Source organism: Oxyura jamaicensis, chromosome 5 (genome assembly GCF_011077185.1).
Source record: "Oxyura jamaicensis isolate SHBP4307 breed ruddy duck chromosome 5, BPBGC_Ojam_1.0, whole genome shotgun sequence".
Lineage (NCBI taxonomy): Eukaryota > Metazoa > Chordata > Aves > Anseriformes > Anatidae > Oxyura > Oxyura jamaicensis.
Window position 1 is genome coordinate 19,869,451 of NC_048897.1, and position 23,410 is coordinate 19,892,860.

The 23,410-nt window shown below is 41.8% G+C and overlaps 1 protein-coding gene across 5 annotated transcripts in view; it reads left to right on the top strand.

Annotated features, from left to right (window-relative positions):
• Window positions 1-23,410, top strand: part of RGS6 (regulator of G protein signaling 6) — a 270,640-nt gene that overhangs the window by 149,181 nt on the left and 98,049 nt on the right. For all 5 annotated transcript variants that reach the window (XM_035329204.1, XM_035329203.1, XM_035329205.1 and 2 more), the window contains one exon: window positions 15,748-15,847. In XM_035329204.1, coding sequence (XP_035185095.1) covers window positions 15,748-15,847 — 100 coding nt within the window. The remainder of the gene's footprint in view (window positions 1-15,747; window positions 15,848-23,410) is intronic.

Consider the following 23,410-nt stretch of genomic DNA (forward strand, 5'->3'; position numbering starts at 1 on the left):
AAGCAGATCTCTTCTCTTAAAGTACAGTTTTGTGCATGCTTCCCATCTGGTTAATTACAACAAAAATCCAAGGTTCATGGAAATTTCAGTTTCACTGGACTAAGTTTTTGGTCTCTCAGGGATAATAGTAATGAGTTGCTTTTGTATTTGTAGCTTACTTATGCTTTAGAGTGCTGATAGGCTCATTTCATAAATGCAGTTGCGTGCAATATATGCAGCAGATGTCTGTACAAAACCACATCCTGTAACTTGTGGTTGTGTAATCACACGTTATTTTAAAAAATGTGCAGACAGATGTTTTTTTCTTTTTTTTCTTTCCTTTTTTTTTTTTTTTTTTCTGTCACATGTATTTACAGTTCTTAGATATCTTCTAGAAAGGCTGCTACTGGTTTAAGAGACCAGATTGTGACCCAACCCTGTGCAAGAAAACAGCAGAAGATTGATCCCTCCACAGCACCTTTTGATAGAGACAGCATCTGAAGTCTAGATGTTGTCTTGGCAGCTCTGTTTTCCATGCTTTAGAGGGCAAAGGAGGCTGTGGAGAGAGGGCTGACAGGAGCTGTGACTCCAACCCCACTTGCCTTCGGCTACCACAGCTGGCTGACTGAATACGATGTGGGGAACAGAGGGAGAGCATTTTGCTCTCTGTGGAAAGGAATTCTGATAAAGAATTAGTAGGCAAAGCAACAACAAGGCTGGGAATGCAGGCATAGGAGACTAAGTGCAGGCTTTTAAAAATACTGGCCCAGATTTCTCTGAAGCACAGTCTCTTTCGGTGTCCCCCTGAGGCGACACGCTCATCTCTGTGTACATCTGCAGCTGCTGTGCAGGTGTCCCTGTGACCTCAAACAAGGGGAGGGAAGGATATTTTATGCTAGTTTAGTGTTCTGCTCCTAGAGGAAGAACAGAGGGCTCAATCTGAAGGGATTAGGGTTTTATTCTGGCTTTTTTTTTTCTTAAATATTTCCACTTAGGCTTTGGACAGAGCTGTACAGTAACGAACCCCTGTGTGTACATCACTAACACTCATTTGTTTTGAGCTCAGAAACTAGGGCATGCCAAGATTTGCCTTTAGCATCATTCAGATGAGGCAAATGCACCAGGTTAAACATAACATTTTTAAATGAGTGAAAAGTCATTCAAGTAGTTTCAAGTAACACATAAGATCTGGAGGAAGCTTTAGTAACAAAAAAGTCAAAAAGCACTTCAGAGTGATACTAATTATAGATTATTCCACTTGTGTATTTTCATGTGCACAGCATATAGCAATGTTGGTTCAAAGAGTTTCATCAGCCAAATCACAGCTATTAGCACTGGCAACTGGTTTAGTTCACTGACTTTTGCATGAATGTATTTGTACTTCTTCCTTGTCACAGACCCTTTAAACTTCTGTACTCAGCTGAGCAATACTCAGCATACTCTAAGTGTCTAATTGTTTGTCAGTGTTTTATCAAGAAATTGATGTGAAATTTTTCTGCAGTTTCTGTTATATATGTAAGATCGAAGTAGGTTGGGGCAGAGCTAAAAGGAGTGAACAAAGTATGCATACAACTTCAGTGGTATGCATTATTGCATTTTAATAAAAATGCTCCTGAACAAACTCAAATGATCAGAGAACCATTTTCTGCAGCTGTGAATGCAAAATATGGAAAGTATGAGTTACTCTTTAAAAATAACAAAGGCGTCATTCCATAAAATATTTTATGAGATTTTATAAAGAAAAAGAAATTTTCTTTGAATCTCCCATGAACATGAAAAAACACAGAATTAGGAATAGTACTGTTGAAGGACACAGTCTGAATCATGGCTCACTTGTTGACAGGAAGGACAGCAATCTAGGTAAGCTGAACGACAGTAAATAAAAATACCAGGAAAACGAGCATTATATCCTCAGGATAAATTGGACTTTGGAGACTGCTGATACTGTGATTGTGTGCAAGCAAACAGTGTGTGTCAGATGTGCTGAAGTGTCATAGTTCTTAGTCCCGGGAAAATTGAAGAAAAGACTGCCACTGACCTCAGGGAGCAATGAAACTGGATGCAGGACAGTGACAGAAGTGCCTGGACCAATGTTGGGTGGAAGATGTCGGTGAACCTTTTGTCTGCGTAAGAACTGTAGGTGACAGAAGGGACACCTACCAGTTGTCTGGCTTTTGGAAAGGTGCTGCCTGTTCTGCAAGTCTGGTAAAAATCTGTAGCCAAATGCTGATAACTGTTAACTGTGGGAATGCAATCAGAGCTCCCTGCAGGGAAGAACTAGAGCTGAATTTTTGGTCGAGACTGTCTCGCTGCAAGAGTGTTGGAGAGCTGCTTGGGTCTGTTGGGTGCAGCCTAGGAAGACACCAGTAAATACAGGGTGGCCACGCTCATGGAAATGCCCTTGAATGCTATCAAGAGCATCAGCTTTGAAATCACCATGCAGCATGCACTTCCCTTCTTCATCCCTCTGGCTGATCACACATGTATTATTGATGGCCTTCCACCACCCTCTCTTGCCCCCCTCCTGTAGCGCCCTTGTGCACTGCTGAGCCGAAGCAGGTGCAGAGACCAGCGTGGAGCCCAAGCTGCTGTTCTCCAGGCTGCCAGGTCTTGTTTCTTTTCATGCAGACTTCCTAGCACTATTGGGGACCACTTGATAGGAGCACAGAAAGTGAAGCGGACTTGTAGATTTTTTTCCCCTGCTTTACCCATTTATTCAGTAGCTATTCTTTTCCGTTGTAATATCTTACTGGTCTCCTAGATAAGAAATGCAGAGCTGGATCTTGCTGAGTTGATGTCAGGTGTAATGGTATTCCACCACCAACTCCAGCCATCCTGTTAAAAGTAACATATTTATGCAGACTTATATTTCCTGCCTTTGCACTTCAGACAACTGGTGTCATAGGATGTGTTAGGTGGAGCTTAAGTGTCTGATTCCTGTTGGTTTTCACCAATGTTTTTGTTGAAGTTAACAGCATTAAGTACCAAATCCTGCTTACTTGCTTCACTTATTTTACAGTAAATGAAATAAGTAGTACTGACAGATTTTTCTCTTATTTCGGAGGTATATTAAGTTTCTCATTTAGTCACATTTATATAGGACGTAAACGTCACTTTCAGTGGAATGCTTTCAGTATTAAAAATTCCTAAAGAGACGTAGAAGCTCACAGATGTCTTTTATATCTAACCATGGCTGTGTAAACCTGAATAGACACAGCATTCAGACATGGATGAGTCTAAAACATTTAGTTCACCCACACTCACTTGTACTCCAAGCTTTGTACAGTTTGATTTTATTTTTTTACTGTGTGCACAAACGCATGTATTTCATTAGAAATAACACTTTATCTGTGCTCACACAGGTGAGAATTATGTGCATCTATGTTTAGAGGGACCCTTCCACTACAAGTAAGTATTCATAGCTTTATGCAAACTACAATATTCATGCATTAATAAATAGATGCACATTTGGTCTTTCCATGTTCTGTAGAAAGTGTCATCATGTCAGAGAGCAAATAAAGTGCCATATTGCAAAGATAACCACTCTTAGATTGTAGACAGCAAGTGGCAGAAAGGAGGAATTGCTAAACATACAACTGTGCTGCAAAAGTGAGGGTTTTTGTGATTGTCAAGTGTCATACATGAGACAGACAGGGTACTTGGTTGTGGGTCACCTCTAATGTACTGGAGCCTGAAAAAGTGCATATATCACAAGTGAGCTGTAAGGGCTTTTAAATTTTATTTTTTCTCAAACGGTTTTCTACAAGGAAAAACAGTTCAAAAACCATTGCGGTACTAGGTAAAATTGTTTGTGTAATAGGATTTAATATATGCATGGTGCTGTTGTCTCTGCTAGATGTTCTCCTTCCATACCATGAAAACTTGGTTAATTGAACATGAAGTCCCTAGGAAAAATTACCTGTGTCACACAAAAGGGCTATGTACCATTCAGAGAATATCTGGAGTTGGAAGGGACCCACAAGGATCATCAAGATCAACTCCTGGCTCCACACGGGACCACCCAGAAATCAGACCATGTGTCTGAGAGCGCTGTCCAAACTCTTCTTGAACTCTGGCAGTTTTGGTGCTGTGACCACTGCACTGGGGAGCCTGTTCCAGTGCCCAACACCTCCTCAGTGAAGAACTTTTTGGAGCCAATACTTTCAGAGTTTAAAACAGGAAAGACAAACAACCCAACTTTCTATAGATACATGTGCCAGCTTGTGATACAGAAATGAGTAACTAGCTATTTTACACTCTGAAGGTAGCTTGCTCTGGCTTGGTGCATTCACATGTTGAAGCAGCTGTAGCCACAGGATGCAGGGTCTTTTGTGCTGTTCTTTCTTTGTAAATAAAGCAGCAAGTAAGCATTATAGTGCCCAGAGACAGTCTTTTATGTTGTCTGCTGGTGGAAGAGGTAGACAGAAGACCTCGTGTTCTCACTAGGTAATTCTGCTTGCAAACAGTCATCAGCTCTCTCTTACACAGGCCCCTGTAGAGAAGGTAGCAATAAGCTCCCAAAAGTAAATGGTATCTTACTCTGTAGGATTTCTAACTTTCATTCTACAGGTAATTTTTTTCCTTGAATGAAGAAAAATATTGGTTAGGTGTCAAGAGGTAGAAGTCTTAAAATTGGTGTCTCTGGCAGGGTTCACAGAAGCTGTGTCTTACGATTTGTTACAAAACACAGGGTTAAAAAGAACAGCAGAGCCTGGCCGCATCCAGCATTAGATGCATTAAATGCCAGTAGTAGAAATGATGTTTCAAGCAGACAGCAACACTTCCTAGCTTTTCTCTCCCTCTAAGTCAATAATGTGCTTGTCTCCTGCAAAAGCTATTTAGATACAGTCCGTGGTGGAGTACCAGTGCTTGGTTCAGACTTCTTCCCCTAAAAAGAGAGAGAAGCCAGAGCTAAATCAAACAGCAATGGGGGGAATTGAGGGAAAAGCAGGCATGGCATCACTTACATCTGCTGCTCCAAGTTTAGCTCAGATGATGTGGTATTTGATTCACTGTTAAAAAAAGAAGGAAGAAATTCTTGAGGAAAAGAAAATGGACATTTCTTTTAATATAAACAAGGAAAATTAGTCTTTTTCCAAAGTGTTCTTGTAAACAGTATTACTTTAAGTAAGTTGACAATATTATTGTTACCAAAGGACAGAGCTAATAGAAGTAGAACCACTGACTAAGTCATAAAATCAATTTTGAAGTAAACAACTTCACCAATGGTGAGGATTGAAATCGTGTCCTGGTAGATCACATAACTGTTGGTGGATTTGGAAATCTTTTTTGATGAGGGGAACAAACCAATTGCTTTTAGAATAATAAATGATAGATGCAGAGCATTAAAATTTTAATGAATCCAAAAATAATGATCATGTCATGAGAATCATGTGAGCATTTTTAATTAATGTCTTCCAGTTAGTGATCTGTGAGGCTTGGGTACGTTCTTGTTTGTTTGTTTTTGGAAGGGATGTTCTGTGTTTTGTTGGGTTTTGTGGGGGTGTTTTTCTTTTTTTCCTTCATTTTAGCAATAGCTGCTTTCAAAGTCCAGGGTCAAAGCAGTTGAGTAGCTCAGTTCAAGAGGCTCTGGATCTTGTAAGTTGTGCAAACTGGCCTGTCAGCATAATTTACCGTTTCTGAATAAATTCCTAAATTAAGATAACTTTGGTCAGACAGTATCAAATCTGGTCTGACTAATGCTCAGATTTATTTAAAATTTTCTCTAATACTTCTACAGTTACAGCCTTTCATTTTACTACTGCTCTATAGCATGTTGGAGAATGAAATAGAACATTTTTAGAAATGGTCTAATATTTGCTAAATCCTCAGATGTTGTTTCCTTCTATAAAAATGGCACCTATACTTATATAAAAATATATTGAAATACCATACGGAGAAAAGATAGAGGAAGTATGAAAAAAGAAATGGAATTCTACGTTTTTACTATCAAACAAACAGAAATCTTCACCAAGCCCTCTTCCCTCCGTTCTGAAATTCAAATGAAAATAGTGTTTCCTTTCTCTGTGGTTACCTTTAAATCCAGGATGGCAAACTTATTTTTTCTCCGTCTTTGCCTACATATATATTTATATAACATATATATTTAGATATAAATGCATAAAAATAAGGTGACACTATCATGTGGAAAGGGACTGAAACAGAAAACATGATCTCTTGAGGATGGTAAATAGGTTTGCCTCTCTTTCCTGTAATTTAGTGTCTGTTCTGCTTTGCCTCTACTTCGCAGCATTTGGGTTTGGGGGATAATCTGATCTTTATTGTGGTTCGGCACTTTGCGGTGCAAAGAGTTAAATGATGCATGAAATGACTTGTCACACTGTATTATGTGCCACGGTATTACATACAGAGGAATACTTTTTTTCTTTAACAAAAAAGTCAAAAAAACAATTCCCTAAGCACTTTTTTGTTCCTTTGAAGAGAAACATTCAACCTATATATATATTTCTGCATAATTTACTTTAGGTTAGCCATGGGAGCCCATCATCTACCAAAAGAGAAAGGGATGTACTGGGTGGTTAACCTCAGCAATTAATTGTGGAAGCAAACAGTTGACATTTGGTGCTTGTGATAAGGCCTTTCTATTAGAAACAATGAAACCGAAGTTCCATGCTTCATACTCGAAGTAGTTCTCAAACTATTTTCTGAACGGCTTCAAGTGTCCTTGTTGCAGTAAGAAAAGTTAGGTGTGTGTTTGGGAAGCCAAAAAATGCAAAATGAGGAGAAAATGGTCATATACTGCATTTCTTAGTTTATAGTAGGAACTGGAGACTATTACCATACAACTTCATCTGGTTTTGCCTGCAGTTGGTAGTGCTTTGTTGAATCTCACATTGCAACAAGAGTCTGCAACGTACAAGTCCTGCCATATGACTTCCAGGGTCCTTATTTCCCCTAGGAATATTTTTCAGCCCCTCTAGGAGGGTGTATATATATATATATATATATATATATATATAAAATCTGAATTAAAAGGGGAGAACTTGGTGGTCTTTGAGCATTTGAGGTGATTCAATTTTTTTCAGTGCACAGACTTTAAGACGACAATAGAATTGCCAAAACTCTGATCAACATCCACAAACTATCTCTATCCCCATTTTCTTCTGCTTCATATTTATTCTTTACTTGTATGTTATGCCAATAAATGATGCATTTAATCAAATAAAATACTTCCAATGTGTACATATTACTGATCAGTTGCTGCATTCTGTATCTTGCCCAGGGTACACATGGAAGTCTCTTTGGCTTTGGAGATTTGGGTTGAAGTGTCTCAGGTGCAGTTTGTCACCAGCTCTTCATTTGTATTAGGAAATGAATATTTGTAGTATCATTTGTATCAGGAAATGAATATTTAATATTCATTTCCTTTACGGAAACGGATCGGTGACCCACCAAACGAAGTCCAGTGTTTTTCATCCAGAAGGGCCTTGTATTTGATGGTCTGGAGAAAAGAGAATTTCCTCTACAAGCACTGCATTTATCATCCTACAGTTCAACATTGCAGGAGCGAGAGGTAACTCATACACCGCTACAGGTTTGGTTTAAAAAAATGAATGTATGCTGGCAGGCAGCAGTGACAACTGGGTCAAGGACGCGGTGGCAGCAGAAGGCCTGATGAAGTATTGCCCATAGTCTGGATCGTAGGGTGTGAGTGCTATCTGCCGGGTGAAAAACGGGCATGTGTGTGCTCGTGACAGCCTTATCGCAGGTCCCACAGAGTTCGTTTTTGCAGCCTCCTTGCTGGTGCCCCCCAGCCACAGTGGGAAGGCAGTGATGTCCTGGATCCAAAGTGAGCCTTGACAGTCAGTCCCAGAGCCAGCATCTCCCTGTGGCTGTTCAGCTACGGTGTCACCTTGTCCATTGATGGCTTCATGTCATCTAGTGTGATACTAAAACTCCTGCTTCTAAGCAGGCATGAAAAACTGGCCTCTTCACGTTACTCAGCCCAGTGTTGTTGGAGGGTTTGCAAATCCTGAGGCTTTCTCAGTTCTTCCAGCACAAAGCCAGGTTTCAGCACGATTTTGTTTTGCATTAGGATGGTTAGTGCATGGCCAGAACTCGAGGGGAAATTCAGGCTGCAGGAGCTAAAACCCAAAAGAATCACTTGCTGAATCAAAGCTGTTGAACTAAAACCGCTCTTGCTGTCTTACCTGTGCCCCTTGCCAATTGAAGTAATTTGTGTAATGTTGTTTTTAGATGGCAGCTGGATCACAGCTTTGCTTTTGAACAGTCCTGAGGTTGGGTTATGGAGCTTCACTCCAGTGACAAGAGGCTGCATGCATGTGCCTGGAGGGAGTGGGCATACAAAGGCACTTTTTTGTGTCATGTATGGAGTTTACTTCTGAGTTAGCCCCCATGCAGGCTGTGGTAGGCACGTCTCCTTCACATTCATCACTGTGCGAGCAATCCGGAGAGCTGCATAGTTGTGTTTTAGGTGCAGTGATGCAACAGAAAATAAAATCTCTTGTGTTTCCAAGGCAACTTGTGCGTCTGACCCTGTCGGCAGTGAGGCAGCAGACTGCTGCCAGTCGCTGCAGTCAGTGACTTCAGTAAAAGCTCGTTGGAAGAAAGCACGTGCTCTTCCCCTAACCCCCCTTGGTTATTGACATGAGGTGAATATATTAACATAAGTGCAGCTGTAGTTTCCCAATCATAACTTTTTCCTTTATATTTCATGCCATGCCATGGCTTTGGTTTGATTCAGTCTCCCATCTGCAGATAGTCACTGAAGAGCCTTTTGGGATTATCCAGCCAAACGTCGCTGGGGATGGTCTGCCCATAAGGAGGTGGTATTAGGTTCCTGGTGGCCTCTGTGAAATGGTGCTGTCACGATCTGACAGATACCAACAGCACAGGTAAGGCAGCACCTTCAGCTCCCCTAGCAGTGCTGCTTACAGGACGGGCACTGAATCGTTGCCTTTTTTCACCAAAGTGGTTTGTCCAATTCCGATTGAGGCACACTGAGAAGCACTTTGTAAGTGAGCCCCTCAGAGGGTGGATCATTAGTTCTGGAGCCTTTTGCTGAGTTTCTACAGAAAGAAAGAAAGTAGGGTGGGGAGAGAGATGAGAATAGCATAAACTAGATGCAGTGAACTGGAGAAAAACAATGTCAGTAGTAACAAAATACACATACTCCCATTAGATTTGGAGCTAAGATAATAACAGCGCGGTGTTGCACGGTAGTTTTCCTGGCTCAAACAGTCTCCGCTTTATGCATCTACCTGTGCATAGGTTTCCTATGTGTGTGCATAGCTAGTAAGTGACACAAAAGCCACCCATATTCATTACATACTGTCCAACAGTAATGGTAGAACTTTTTTCTCCTGAACTGTGACTTGGATCACACCTGTGGTAATTGTACAGCCACTTGGCTTCCAACGTAGTGCTTTAAAATGCATGTCGTCTTCCCTGGATGTTTGTGATACTTTCCTGCAGTCATAAAAAGCTTACCACTTCTGATTACACAGCAAAGTAAATATTTGATTTAATTTGCAGCCAACCTGAGAAGGTTTCTGATAAGAGTGGCTCTGCTCTACATGGCTCAAGAAGCTGATGTTATACGTATACATGATATTTTTACCATAACCATAAGAAGTGTGGTGGAAAATGGATCACTTTCTTCACAAGAAACTCCTGTTATGCTGTAAACTGCAACAGACTCCCAAGCATTTATTACCACAATTAAAGTTGCATGGTCAGTAAGCAAGAGTTCACTTTTAGTATTTTTATGCAGCTTTCTAACATACAAAATGGCCTTCTCTTTCATGTGATTATAGCTCATGTAGAAATTGAAATCATCAAGGGGTTGTCCGTCAAAATGTTTTTAATGAAGAATGAAGCTTTGGTAAACATCAATGTCTTTGGCTTGTAACTGTTAACATTGATGGACTAAAAAGCTTGATTTTTGTAGGGGGAGAAAATTACATTAGTTCAAGTCACATGGAGAACTTCTGTTTGCGGAATTAATTTGCTAAGCTTTGTGTTTTTTTTTTTTTCTGATTATTAAACCATATTTTTCAACTGTGAGTATAGTTCATGAGGGGAATAGCTGCAGCTTCTGTTTTCCATGACTATATTTTCTTATAATGCAAGCCAGGGGTGCAGTGCACACACAGCTGATAAAGTAAGCTATACCATGGGAGGTGTAGACTGATCAAAAAGCTGCTGCCGGGGTATTCCCCAGACCCTGGTGTTACTGCCCAGCAGCTGAATAAGAAGGGTCATAGTTTATTCTTAAACATTGGTTTAGGTGATTCTGGGGTGAATCCTATCCTTTGGTGTGATGACTTTGCAAGTAGACTCTTGGTTTGTGAAGCTGTAGCTCTAGTAGCAGCACTATACAGACAGCCGCAACGGGTGCCTTTGTATACGTTCCTTCGCTGCTACCCTCTCAATCTATTCAATGTAGATATATAAAAATGCTAAAGTGTTCTGGCAGACATAAGGTGACATTATCAGCTCTGTTTCACCCTCCAATAACATCTGAAGAAAGTAGTTGTTCTTTTCTGGCTTCCCTGCAATACACTTAAGCATGAGGAAACTGTGGAATACCCTGCCTTTATCTGAAAATTAGCTCTGAAATTTACAGAGAAGCAGAGGTAAAAGCTGCATCAGGAAGAGGACAAGTTGCATCACTGCCCCTGCTCTCAACAGCCGTCGGAAATTACTCATGTGGGAAAGAGCCAAATGGCCCTGCCAGCTGATGCATCCGTGCACTGACACGCTTCGGTTTTGTTTCAGTTGTTGGGGTTTTGAAGGGTTGTCAGAGACAGGGATCACATCTTTCACAGTCATGTAGCATCTGATGTCCCAGCAGCTCTGGCATCACTGAATTAAGTTTCAGTGCCCTTCTGTGATCTGGTATTATCTCTGCTGTACAGGAGGGGAGGCTTAGACAAAGACAGATGAAGCTGTTTGCTGAAGGTCACAAAGCAATTCTCCAGCGGTGCTGCTCTGCTGATTTCCAGCACTGTCTCAGAGGCAAGGTTGTCCTTTCTCCCTCGAGGGTGCTGAAGGGAGGTGTATCATCCCTCTTTTCAGTGTCCTTTTTCTGTGGTAGAGCAGAGTGCAATTGTCTGGATGGGGGAAGCAAGTGGGCTTCCGAAGGCTTGTCAAATCAGCCTTCCTCATCTGCCCATGTGTGGGGCTGCACGGCAGAAGCCAGTAGGTGGAAGGGGCAGGGGAGCACCAGCACTGCTGGATAGGTGGTCAGAGACACCTTCGGGCCCTGTCGGGGTCAGCAGCATGAGAAATGCCATCTATTTTAAACCTGTATTTCTGACAAAAGATCAGATGTATTTATAATTGTTAGCAGCATGCTAGCTCACAACAGATTGATCCTTTCCCCTGTGTATCGTCCAGCTCCGCCAGTATTCATGAGAGCGCTTATCTGCCAGGGTGAAGAGGGTATTTGGCAGTGCCCAGAGCTGTCTGCCCAACCCTTTATGTTCGATGGTGGTGCTGGTGAGTGATGCTCGGTCTGTGCTGCCACAGGTTAGCTGGTGGTAGGTAGGAGTTCCCAAGAGCACAGTACTTGTAATTAGGAGCAGGGCGCGTACCGAAATACTCAGAAGCAGGCAGCTGTGTGTGCCTGCAGGCTCGCAGGGAGTATGGTGGCAAACTCAATGGCTAGCGTATGAAAAGGGCACGGTTTCTCCTAATAGCTCACAAAAATGAGCTGGAAAAAGAGGATTGGAGTGACCTCTGACATCATTAGGAGGTAGCTGCTGAGTAGCAGTGAAATGTGTTCTCAGGCAGGTAGCATCAGTAAGCTGTTACAGGGGTCTAAGCAGGGGATCTTATGGGGTGGGAGCTGTTAGCTCTTCTTTTTCGTGTGTTACTTGCCATTCTGTCAGCATGTCATGGCCAAGGACAGGCTTGATGGTGAGCAGCGTGCTTCCAGGGCTCAGCAAGGGTGCGCACACCAATCGCTGCCTTCTGTGTGCCTGCATTAATTTGGTGCTGGGAGAAAGAAAAGCCACTGCAAAGTCAAGAGTCATTTTCTCCTTTATAACAGTAATGCCAGGGATGTTGTGTGGCACTGACTCAAAATTGCCGGGCTGTGACCAGTGATATGACTGGCATCATAGAAGCTTGGAGATTCCTGAAAATCTTAATAAATAAATATAGAGATTTGGTGTCATCAGTGGTATTTTTAATAGCTTTGGCTTTGTTTTTCTTCAGTTGGTCTCTTTATGGGATGGGATTTTTCTTAGTGTAGAAACGTATTTCATACATGAGCAGGGTGTACAGAAATGGCTTATCGTTCCAGAGTCCATCACCTACCTTCTCGTCTCCAGTCAGCCTTTTCTGAGGTGGCTGAAACCACAATATTACATTTGTTGTTGTATTACTAGTGTTACAACACATTAATAAAAGTAGTATCTTATTTTCACCTGCATTGGAAAAGGGACTTTCCATCTCCAGATGATAGACGCCTCAGCTCTGATAACCTTAAGATCTACTTTTCCAGTGGAAAAGAAGGTCTAACATGTACCAGCAAATTCCCCCAGCAGTAGGATGTGTTGGGGATTTAGTGCGTAACTGGATGCGTTGGTAAACTTTTATAATCTGCGTGCTCTAGGGTCCCATCCGTGCTGACATCTCACTTATTGGCAAGTGAGAAATAGGAGGAACACCTTTTGCTCATTTCTGCCTCTTAGTGTGATTAAATGAACTGTCCAAGGACTTGTGTGCTCTGTCTGCCAAGAAGGGAAACATAGGGCTTATTTAATGACATGCAGAAGCTGAAGGGAGAATCAGTAGCAGCAAAGTGTCTAGGTAACTCTTCAAAAGGTTGAGATGAAATGCTTCAGTGAAAGTGACTGTCACACTTGATGTACCCTTGTTGCTCTTCTCCACGCTTGAAGCCCTAAGATGATCACATTTGTCCTTTGTCTCTGTGTTGCTTACTCTGAGAAATATATCTGTAGCTGGCCAGGTGTTTGGACCCAGCATGGCAATATCTGTAATCTTTGGGTGGATGCAAAAAACAGGAGGCTGGTGCAGGTCAGTTCTTCTCTTTGTAGTAGATTGAATACAAACTTGTCTTAGGTTGCTATAAGTATAATTATATGTCATTTTAAACTTGATTACAAAAAAGGATTAAATAACCATCAAATGTTTCTTCAAGGAGCCCAGGAGTCTGCTGGCAAACACCAGCAAGGATTTTGGGAAAGGAAAGGCTGCGTGCAAGCAGAGGCTGTAACACGGTGGGCTCTCAAGCAACAGACTCCAAATGTAGGTGTGCTGTAGAAAGATGATGCACGTAGTTGTTCCTGGATCGGATGAGAAGACGGGAGGAAGGAAGATATGACGCGAATAGAAAGCGAAGCAGAGAAGTAACATCCGACACTTGAACAGAGCAGAAGCTGCTAGGAGTCAGGCTGGAAGACAACAGGAAGCAGCAGCTCTCAGAGCCTTTTGGGAAGGAGTCATCTCTAGGGCAGTTTTGTCTAGATTTAAAATTGCAATAGGGTCTTAGGATTGTGACTGGAACCCAAATTACTGGTCCTATTTGAGACACCAGTGCCAACTTGATTGCTTTGAATGAGGCTGGTTTAGGGAAATACATATTATTTATTTATTTATTTATTTGTATTCAAATTGAACTTTTCTTATGATGGCATAATGATTCTAACTTGTAATGACGTAAGTCATGTTTGGTTTATTGGGCTTCCAGTGAGCAAAATAGCAAGAAGTTTATTTTCCTGTACCAAAACAATTATTTTAGTTCTTTTTTGTTGTTGTTGTTGTAAACTTTCCATTGGAGTAAAAAAGAGAATAAAAACTTTAGGACAAACTGTTTATGTTTTTAAAGTCTGTAAGTGTTTGTGGAGACAGGGGACTCATTCCAGAGTATTTTCCTCAGAAAATCCCTCTCTGATTCCAGTTCAAGCATATCCAAGGGAAGACAGTAGCCTTGTGTAGGTCAGAGTTTGGGACAAGAGGGTCAGAGAGCCCTGCTCAGGGGTGCTCTGAGGTCAGGCACGAAGCACTTGTCAAATGCTAATTGTTGAGCCTGAGAGGAGCAGCTGCTCCTCCAGTTGTTCCTGGTCTGGAAGAAACTAATTAAATCAACAAATAACCTTGCATCAACTCAGGTAAAGGGAAAAAAGGTTGTATTAATTTTCCTAGCATTTGGGTTGGGGCAAAAGTAGCATTATTCTATGACAAACAGGCTGTAGACCACAGAATCATAGATTCACGGGGTGGTTGAGGTTGGAAGGGACGTCAAGGTCATCTGGGCCAGCCCTCCCCACTCGGGCAGGGTCGTCCAGATAACCCACCCTTCAGCAGTCTACTGAATTTTTCAGGATATTTTTGTTTTTGTGACTTCATTCCTGCTGAGAATCTGTTAAGGGCATGTGTTAACTTAAAAATAATATGTAAACAAGGTGTGAACAGTTCAGTTATGTGATAGCCTGAGGTTAAAAACACGGCGATCAAATGCAGCGTCTGCAGTTGGCAGGGAGATTTTCTTACCGCCTCGAGAAGTCTCGAAGTTAAACTTGTTTGGAAATGTAGGCGTTGAGTCTGTGAAACAAATTTACTTTCACATCTAAATGAAGAACGCTCCTTGGCGTCTGAAGAGAGCTGGTGGAGTTCTCAAGCTGTGTTTAGGAGAGAGGGGCTGTGCTCCCAGCACATCTCATCCTCCCAGAGACCATCCTTCTGGTGAGGTTGTGTTTCCACATCATCTGCAAAGAGAAAATCTTCAGAAAAACAATGGGAGGTGTGATCCCTTGGAAGGGCTTTTCTCTCTGTGTGCCCGCTGCCAGCCTCTGCCCCGAGCGGCTGGGACTGCTGCTGCCATCGGGCAGCGGGCTCTGCTTTGAACCACGCGAGCTAACAGGAGAGCCAACAGCTTCTGCTGTATTTTTGTTGGGTTTCTGAGACCTTTGTGACTTGAAAGCAGAGTTCACAGAGACACCAGATTTCTGTGTTGTGCTTGAGTTCAGGTTTTTGTTCTCCCTGTTGTTGCCCCCAATTAGATGCGGGGGTATCCTCAAAAGGAGCAAAACCCCTTCCTGGTCTAGAAGAAAGGGTGGGAGATATTAAGCTCCTTTCCCCAGAAAATGAAAGCCCTCCAAAGGTCACAGTACTGAGGATTCCAGCAAACGTGGGAGAAAGGGAGAAACTGGCCTGGAAGGGAAGGTCGTAGTTTAAGAAAGCCAGGTGTGGGGTGAGCTCTGATGCTAGCTGGAGTGCAGTCACCTTTCTGGTGGCCAGGCTGCTCACAGGGGTTGCGCCTGGGGCCTGAGGCCCTTGGTTGACCAACGTGGCTGTTCTTAAATATTCTTACAGAGAAGAGAAGGAGGAAAAATCCTTCCTCCTGAGTTGTCAGCTGCATGTGGCCTTTTTACTTCTGACAGGAGGGTCTCTGTTTTCCTGCTATCAGACTCGGTGATAAAGCTTCTTAAGCTGATTGCAGTATGGAGTCTAACCTAATTCACCTGCAGACCTAACAACATGTTTCTGTCTATCACTGCTGGTCAGCAAAAAAGAAGGACTGCGATAGGATTGTCAGTGCGCTCATATCACCATCTTTCAATCTGGTCTTGAACCCTGTTGTCTCAGGGTTTAGATCTGGGAGATGATGGCTGTTTCTCTAGGTCTGTGTTTGTACAGTAACACATGCCATATTTAATCCCCATCCTATCAGCCGGGCTCCAAAGCAATCAAGTTATATAGACATAACATTCGCCATTTTGCATAAACCACTAAGTCTTTCCTTCCTTTTGACAGATTGAAGACATCATCACAAGAATGCAAGATGACAAAACAGGTGGAGTTCCCATCCGAACTGTCAAGAGCTTTCTGTCTAAAATCCCCAGTGTCGTCACCGGTAAGAACCCTGCTTAGAACAGAAGAGTGTGAGCTGGTGCTAGCTGGCTCTAAGCAAACAGAAACTAAACACACAAAAAAGAAGGAATGAAAGAAAAAAAAATGCCCATCTCTGCTTTTTTTCCACATTGTTACTAGGCATGGAGTATTGAACCAAGATTGCCTAATTGTTTAAGCAGGCACTGGTATTTCTTTACATTGAGTTATATTTAAAGGTATGTTACATACTTTTTTATCTATCACAATATCATCAGGCACAATCATTCCATATGATGGGAATAGGACTATTTTAGAGAAGAATTGGGGAAAGAAAGCTGAAGCAATGTTTTCTCACTCATACTCAAACACTTTTGAGATTTCTATTGTGTGTATAAGAATGTGAAGTATCTTTTGTGCTTCTATGACATTTTGTTAAAACTATATGTGCAAACGTGTGGATGGAAATGGCTGTCAGTATAAAAACATTCCTGTCTGTATTTTCAGACAGAATAGTTGCTAGTGCAACAAAGAACTTTACAATTATTATATGCTAAGGTTATTCAGGGTGATGTAGTGTAAATGCCTTGGAGGATTCGTACTTGCGTTTCTGGTACCTGAATTTCCTAACTCTATAGTAGTATTCATGGCAGTGGTGCAAAAGTACTTTCCTTTCTCTCTACCACTAGACTCCTGTCCGATATCCAATACCCAACTACTCCTTTAACTTACCGTCTTATTTATGATGTAAAGCAAACATAACTGTCTCAGTACTGCAGAGTTTCTCTCCAGTTCAGGCCATGGTGATGCATCAGTTTAGGGAAGTTTCACCTCTGTTTTCCTGAAAACTAAAGGACTTCATTCTCTGTGGCTGCTACTGTGACATCTTCACTTCGGTAATATCAAACAAACACTAAAAATACAAAAGTGCTTGTGTGCATTATTGCAAAACTGCAGCACACCAAAAAACGAGAGAAGGCTGGCAGTTCAAATGGATCTTCCTTGCTCTTGCGTACTTTATACTGTTGTAAAATAATGGGATAATATCTGTAGTCAACAGGAATACTGGCAGTACAGCTGGTGTCAAGCAACTGCAAAGATGGTTCCCTGCAGTGGAGGATAGTTGAGCTGAAGCACTTCAGAAATGTCCTTATTGTGAAAAATGTTGGATTGGGCAGAGTTTGAAACTGTGTTGATTCATTCAGGGGTGTGATTTGATATCCTTGTATCAGGAAAATAACGTCCAACTTAAGCTACAGGAATGGAATACAAATCTGCTGAGCTCTTAGGGATAGGCAGGGAATATGGAAGTTGAAGTTTTTACTTAAATAAGGCTCAGTCCAGTTAATCCCTTTTTATTGAGCAACAGGCTCTTATGTCTGAAATTGGTTTCAGGGTGGTGACTCAATATAACTGACAGTTGCAGGATTAGGGCTTTACTCTGGGAGAGAAACATGAATTTAGGATGAGACTTGAAAGCTGATAAATTGCAGCTAATGGCTAGGGCAGGTATGAGCTGACCTTGAAGGTTCATGGGGAAAATAACTGTATATCTGGTTTGCAAATTCATTCCGTAAGTGACAGTGTATAATATGTGAACTGGATGTCTTGAGGTTTACTCAACTAAAACAGGTTTCCAATACACCTGTTAATATTCATAACATTGATTAACTAACCGGTTGATCTAGTTATCAAGTTGCCATCTGTTACCCAAGCAAAAAAAAAAAAAAAAAAAGAGAGAGAGAGACGGGAGACCTCACAGCATCTTTAAAGTGATTATCCTTATCGTTAGGTAGCACCCAGGTTGGCAGTTCCCTGGTATGGTGGCAACTGCCCCCTTTGCACTCAGTTCTCTTGGAGCAGCAGCTGCGTCAGCTTGAAGTGGCTGCTTTTCAGCAGCACAGGGAATAGCAAAAAGATGAAGATAAAAACATAACCTCCCTCCAAAGCTCACAGCAAATTCTTGAATTTGAAGTGAACCTAGCTCAGTAACACTCCCTTCAGGTGATTTGAAGGCAGTTCCCTTGTGATGTGCTGGACAGTGCATGAAGCCTCTGAGTTTGAAAAGTATGGGAAAATAATGGCTCGGCTGAGAGCCCAAAGGTTTCTCCACTTCTCATTTCTCCCTTCAGATGCATATACCTGCTTCCTTATTGACCAAAACCAGAAGAAATCTGTATATGATTTCAGTGTTTTCTTTGCATTTGGCCTTGCTTTGACTAGAGGTGGGACAAGGAGTGACCTCTAAAGAGTCCTTGGAATCCTTGTAACCTGAATTATTCTTACAGCCATAGGATACTCAATTTTAGTGTTTTTCTAATTTCATTAAATTTCATGAACACAAGAGAAGAGCTTGTGTTTTCAGAAAAACCTTGGGCCTATCTTTACAGTCCTCCTCTTGGGAAGAACATAATTTCCAGATTCTGGCATTCTTGCACGCTTGTTTTTTTTTACCTGAAAAGTAGAACAGCAATGTCGAGACATGATTTACTTGGCAGGTTCACAGTGACTGTGATTAACAGGGGTTTATTTTTGCTTGACACTTCTATTGTAATGGATTCTCACAGGAGAAATGTAAAATCTTAAAGAAAAAGAAACATTACAGCAGCGCCTTGGCGTTCTAAACCTGCAGTTCTGTTTATAGTACAGCAAAGTGGGTGTTTCATTTCAAGTTTGAATACTAGGGAAAGAACCACTCATCTCTATTTTGCTTTCATCTGTCCAGATGCCTAAGTTATGAATGAAGCATTCTGTAACACAAGGAGAAGGAGCCTCAGGGAGTTATCATTAATGGTCCTCTCTAGACAACAGGAGTCTGGGAGAAGGATGAAAAAACCTTTTTTGAATGTATGATGAGTCTGTGTGAGGATGCTGTGCCAAAGGCACGTTTTAATCTGCATTAGAAGTAGATTTGTGTATCCTCTTCCCTGGCTTTTGGCTAAAAGTAGGTCAGTCAAAGGAGGGCACGTCACACCATTATCGTGGTTCAGACTTCACTTTTACAGGCAAACTGCAGAGAGTGGAACTAAGATGTAACCAGACCGTTTGACGTCTACATGCATGTACCTGAAAGAGATTGCCCAGTAAGTGCAAAGAACAGCACTGACATGATGGACAAATGGAAGGAAAAACTGACTGAGGGCAGGTATTGAGTAGTGCTGTGATCCATGCACAGACAGGGTCATCGGACAATGTCCGTGATGGATGGCAGTTGCTGTGATAGCCTTTCACCTCTCTTTCAATTAGAAAACTATTTTCTCAGTAATAATTTGTTTCTGCAGACAAATAAGCAATTCTCTGTTGTCTCAGTCATCAGTGTTGTAAGAACATCTCATTACACTATCCAGCAATAAAAATGTCTTCCATACTCAAAACTAACCTTATACTTTCTTCTCCCACTGTTTCAGACTTTGCCTTGTGCAACGTTATTGAAACAAGTCAGAAGTCAGTGCTGACCTCTAACAGCTGAGCTTTCCAGTGCAAAAAGCCTCCTTTATGACTTCCAGTCTTCCCCCTGCCCCTAACCTCATTTCAGACTTCCCCATCTCATCCTGCGTACTGGTATCTTTGCTGTTGTGACCCAAGGGATATGTGCAGCCTACAAGTCTCTCACCATCCTGCCTTCCTCTCAGGAAGTTTTGATACAACTTCATCGTGACCCGTAACGCACTGACCCCAAGCAGTTCTTTCCCCACAGCTCCATTCTGAGTGATACCTCTGTCTTCCAGCAGCACTCCCCTAGCTGTCACCTCACTTGTGCACTACTCCTGACCCTTACCCCAAAGCTTGCTTGCCTCCTTGCTCTGCTCCTAAAGCTGCCTGCGTGGCTCTGAACAGATTGATGGGTGACAAGCCAGCTTGGGTTAAGTGCCATACCAGCTTCATGTACGCAGCCCTGCCACTGCATTTCATTTGTGACCTACCATGTCTTTCGTAGTTAAGTCCTGGACCTCTCTGAGCAGAAAGTGCCAGTATTGCTGAAATCTGCCAGATGGCCTGTCGTTTCTCGAGACTCATGATATATACCAAGTTTAAACTGCCATGTGGCTCTGTCTGAAGAAGCCAGCATGTATCTTGGCAAATGCTTATAGAGTTGTCCCAGAACACTTCAGAATGTCACGCACTCAAAGAAAATGCATTTGGCTGGAGAATTGAAATCCCACAGTGTCGTGAAAGAGAGGATATATTATTGATAATGTTCCCTGACCATGTAGTTCATGGCACCTAAGCTCTGGAACAATTCATGAACCCATTGTGAGATGGCTCAGAAGCCAGTCTGGGGGATATTTGCAGCATTTTCCTTTCAAAGGAGCTCAAATGTATCTGTCATCCAGACATGACAGCCAGAGGTGCCAAGGAGAAGAGCAGATTCCTCTCTACAGTGTTTGAAAGGTCCTGGATCAGAAAAACCGTACCAAGGAAGAGGCTGGTGCCGGGGGGAGCAGGACCAGGACAGGCAGGGCCAATGAGCAGCAATACTCATCACCTAGCAGGTCCAAGAGAGCCAGCAGCAAGGCTGAGTGCTTTGCCTTAATGTTCATTCACCTTCCTCAGTGCAGCACAGAAACTGCCTTCACTGAGACCACATAACTCCGTAAGCTGGCTGCAGATGGGTTTGGCTTCCCTGGGCTGTCTGCTGAGCTGCTTGCGTCACCTGACCCTAGGATTCTAACTGTAGAACTGACTCTGATGCAGACTGCATTGAACACTTGGCTAGTTTCATTCTAAAATATACTTCCCTGGATTTGGGACAGCAACCATTTCTGAACCTGAGCAGCTAAAACTCTTTTCAAAATGAATGTATGAATCAGATTTTTAGCCCAAGTCAGCCTTTAAAAAAAAAATAATAAAAAAAAATTCTTTCTTATGCAGTTTTGCTTGGAGAAGCAGAGGACTTGAAATGCAGTACTGGCTCAGTTTCAGGCAAAGCTGATAGATAGTCCCAAATCTAAACCAAATGCAATCTTTTTCCAACCAACAATGAGCCTATTTAGTTAAAACAGAAACAAAACAAGAAAAAAAGTCAAAGCTTCAATCAGTATCCCAAATAACGTGGGGTTGCTTAGTGGTTCATAAGTAATAAAAAGGACTTGCTCTTGGGTAAAAACTGATGTATATTTCTATACACGTGCACAGAACTATATTATTTCTGATTGTTTTCCACATATATGTTGAGAAGGTGCTACACAGTAAATTCACCAGCGTGCGGTTGTCTTGTGGAAGTTGGCTTGGAGACACTGGTCAAGCATACAAATCCATTTGTTTTTCACTAAAAATCAAGTGCTCTGAGCAACTTACATTTAAACTAATTCAAGCTAAGACTGGAATTCTTCATCATAACTTACATTTTCTTCTCTTACGCATCTATTCTTTAAATTGCACCCAATGGAAATGCAATCCATCCTTCCCTCAATAAGAAGGTCGTTATGCCTTTTAATCTAGTATTTCAAAGCTGCTGTGAATCACACAGTGTTAGACATGTCAGCTACTACATGGGAAGCGCATGCCTTGCAACTTTTTTTTGTCTGTAGCATTCTCTTAAGCTCTGTATTCTAATGCCAGGAGACAAATTAACCCAGTTAAGGAGCTGAAGAGTTATGCTGTCTTCTTCTACAGCTCTCCCCTCCTCCCTTTTTTCTCTTCAAGTGCATCCAGCTTTCTACCTTTCAAAGGGGAGGAAATGGAAGAGGGAAAGATTGAAATCAGTTCCCTGAAGTGTCGTAATTCCTTGCCTATTGTTAGGATGTAAGTCAGTGCCCTGTGAAGCTAAAGCTTAAAGGATTTGGTTTTCAGATCGGGGGGGTGGTAGATTAATTGAATAGGATATAGTTGTCAGAGAAATAAGAGAAAGCAAGCAGAATTAGTATTTTTAAAAGTGAGCATTCAGTATGTCTGTACATCTGCACAAACCCACAGTGATGTGTGCATGCTCACATATGCATAAAGAGCATGTGATTATTCATAAGAATAAGCCGAAGAGTGGCAAGTGTTGTACGCTAGAGATAAATAAGGACAGGCTTCTGGATTATTTGTCAGTGCTGTGCAGAATGGTGAACGCTAGCATTTGTGTGTCACTGCCCTCTGCTGCAGAGAAGCTTCACTTCAGTGCGTGCAGCTTCACCTTGATCACAAGCCACTCTGCGGGTGCTGCTCTCCCAGTGCAAATGTAGCTTGGGTGGTAGGTCTGGTGGTCCATCGCAGTGGTCCTCCCTCATAGCGGGGCATGAACCCAGCTCAAATACTGCAGTATGTGCAACTCCACAGCTACTCTGACCTTTCAGAGGAAGAATTGTTTTTGTAGCTGGCTCTTGATGCCACTTCTGTGCATCTTATTCATAGTTCTCCCTTCTTGTCAGGGTTGTCTCCACGCAGAGCTTGCTCATGCATCATGTGAAGCTTACACATTCTTTAAAAATATGCACATGGATTATGGGATTAATCCTAAATGACTTAATGAATTTAAGCATAGTTTTTAAGTTGCAAGAACTGGACATTATACATATCTATGTACGTATTCGTATGTCAGCACCTCAAGTAGCCAGACCTAAGGTGGAGGTTCTTCCCTGGAAGAAAAGCCCATCACATAGCGGTGGACACATTAAAATTTGGTTTGGGTCACTGCAGAAGGCTTATGAAACACATCCTGAGAATTTACTATTTGCTTAGTAAAATGGTCTGTAAAGTGCTATCCAAAAGGCCCTGATTCTGGGTATTATGCAAAATTATAACTTCTTTGCATTAGAATTATGGATGTCCTTTCTGATCCTATCTGTCCTTTACTGGATTTGGAACTTTGCTTCCATCAAGCTAAGATCTGATAAATCAGAAGCATAAGTTACCATGCTACGTGAATCTTCCTGTGGACAATAAAAATACAACAAAAAAATCACCAAGTGATCCAGCTTCATCTTTTTGCAGTGACTTATCTGCTCTTCATAGTTACTGGAGAAGATGTCAACAGGAAAAATAAAAACAAGAAAGCCTTCCAACCACCTGGGCCGAAGCTGGAACAACACAAAACCAAAATTTCTCTTGCTGAAGAATATGAGCATAAAAATCAGTGGGCTTAAAGGCATCACCTGAAAGCTATGAGCCTGGAACAAAGCAGGTCTGTTAAAAATGGTTTCGTGTTTTTCAAGAATTGCTTGTGGGCCTTTTAGTCTTTCAGTGGAGACAAAAAGCGGGAGTAGAGTGAGACAGACTTGGTGATAAATTACCTGCTGAACTCCAGCGTTTAGATGAATTAGTAATTCAGCCCTAGTAACAAAAGTTACATATTAAGAGTGTTCTTGTTGCTGACTGCAGATTTATTCTGAAACACAGCATTTAGCTGGTGGAATTATTGTGGCTAATGAATAAAGCATTAAAAAGAAAAGTCAACAATATTTTAATGCCTGTAGAAATTCATACGAGTGAATGATTAATGCTTTTTTGCATTCATCTCGCTATCTTCAAAAGCGCAGCATTATTACAAAAGTTTGTTTCCAGATCTGAATGACTCAGCAAAAGAGCGGGGGCTAATGATGAGAACTGTGGGGCTTTGCTTTTTGCATGTGACTGGGGGACAGGCTGCACTCAAGCTGCAATG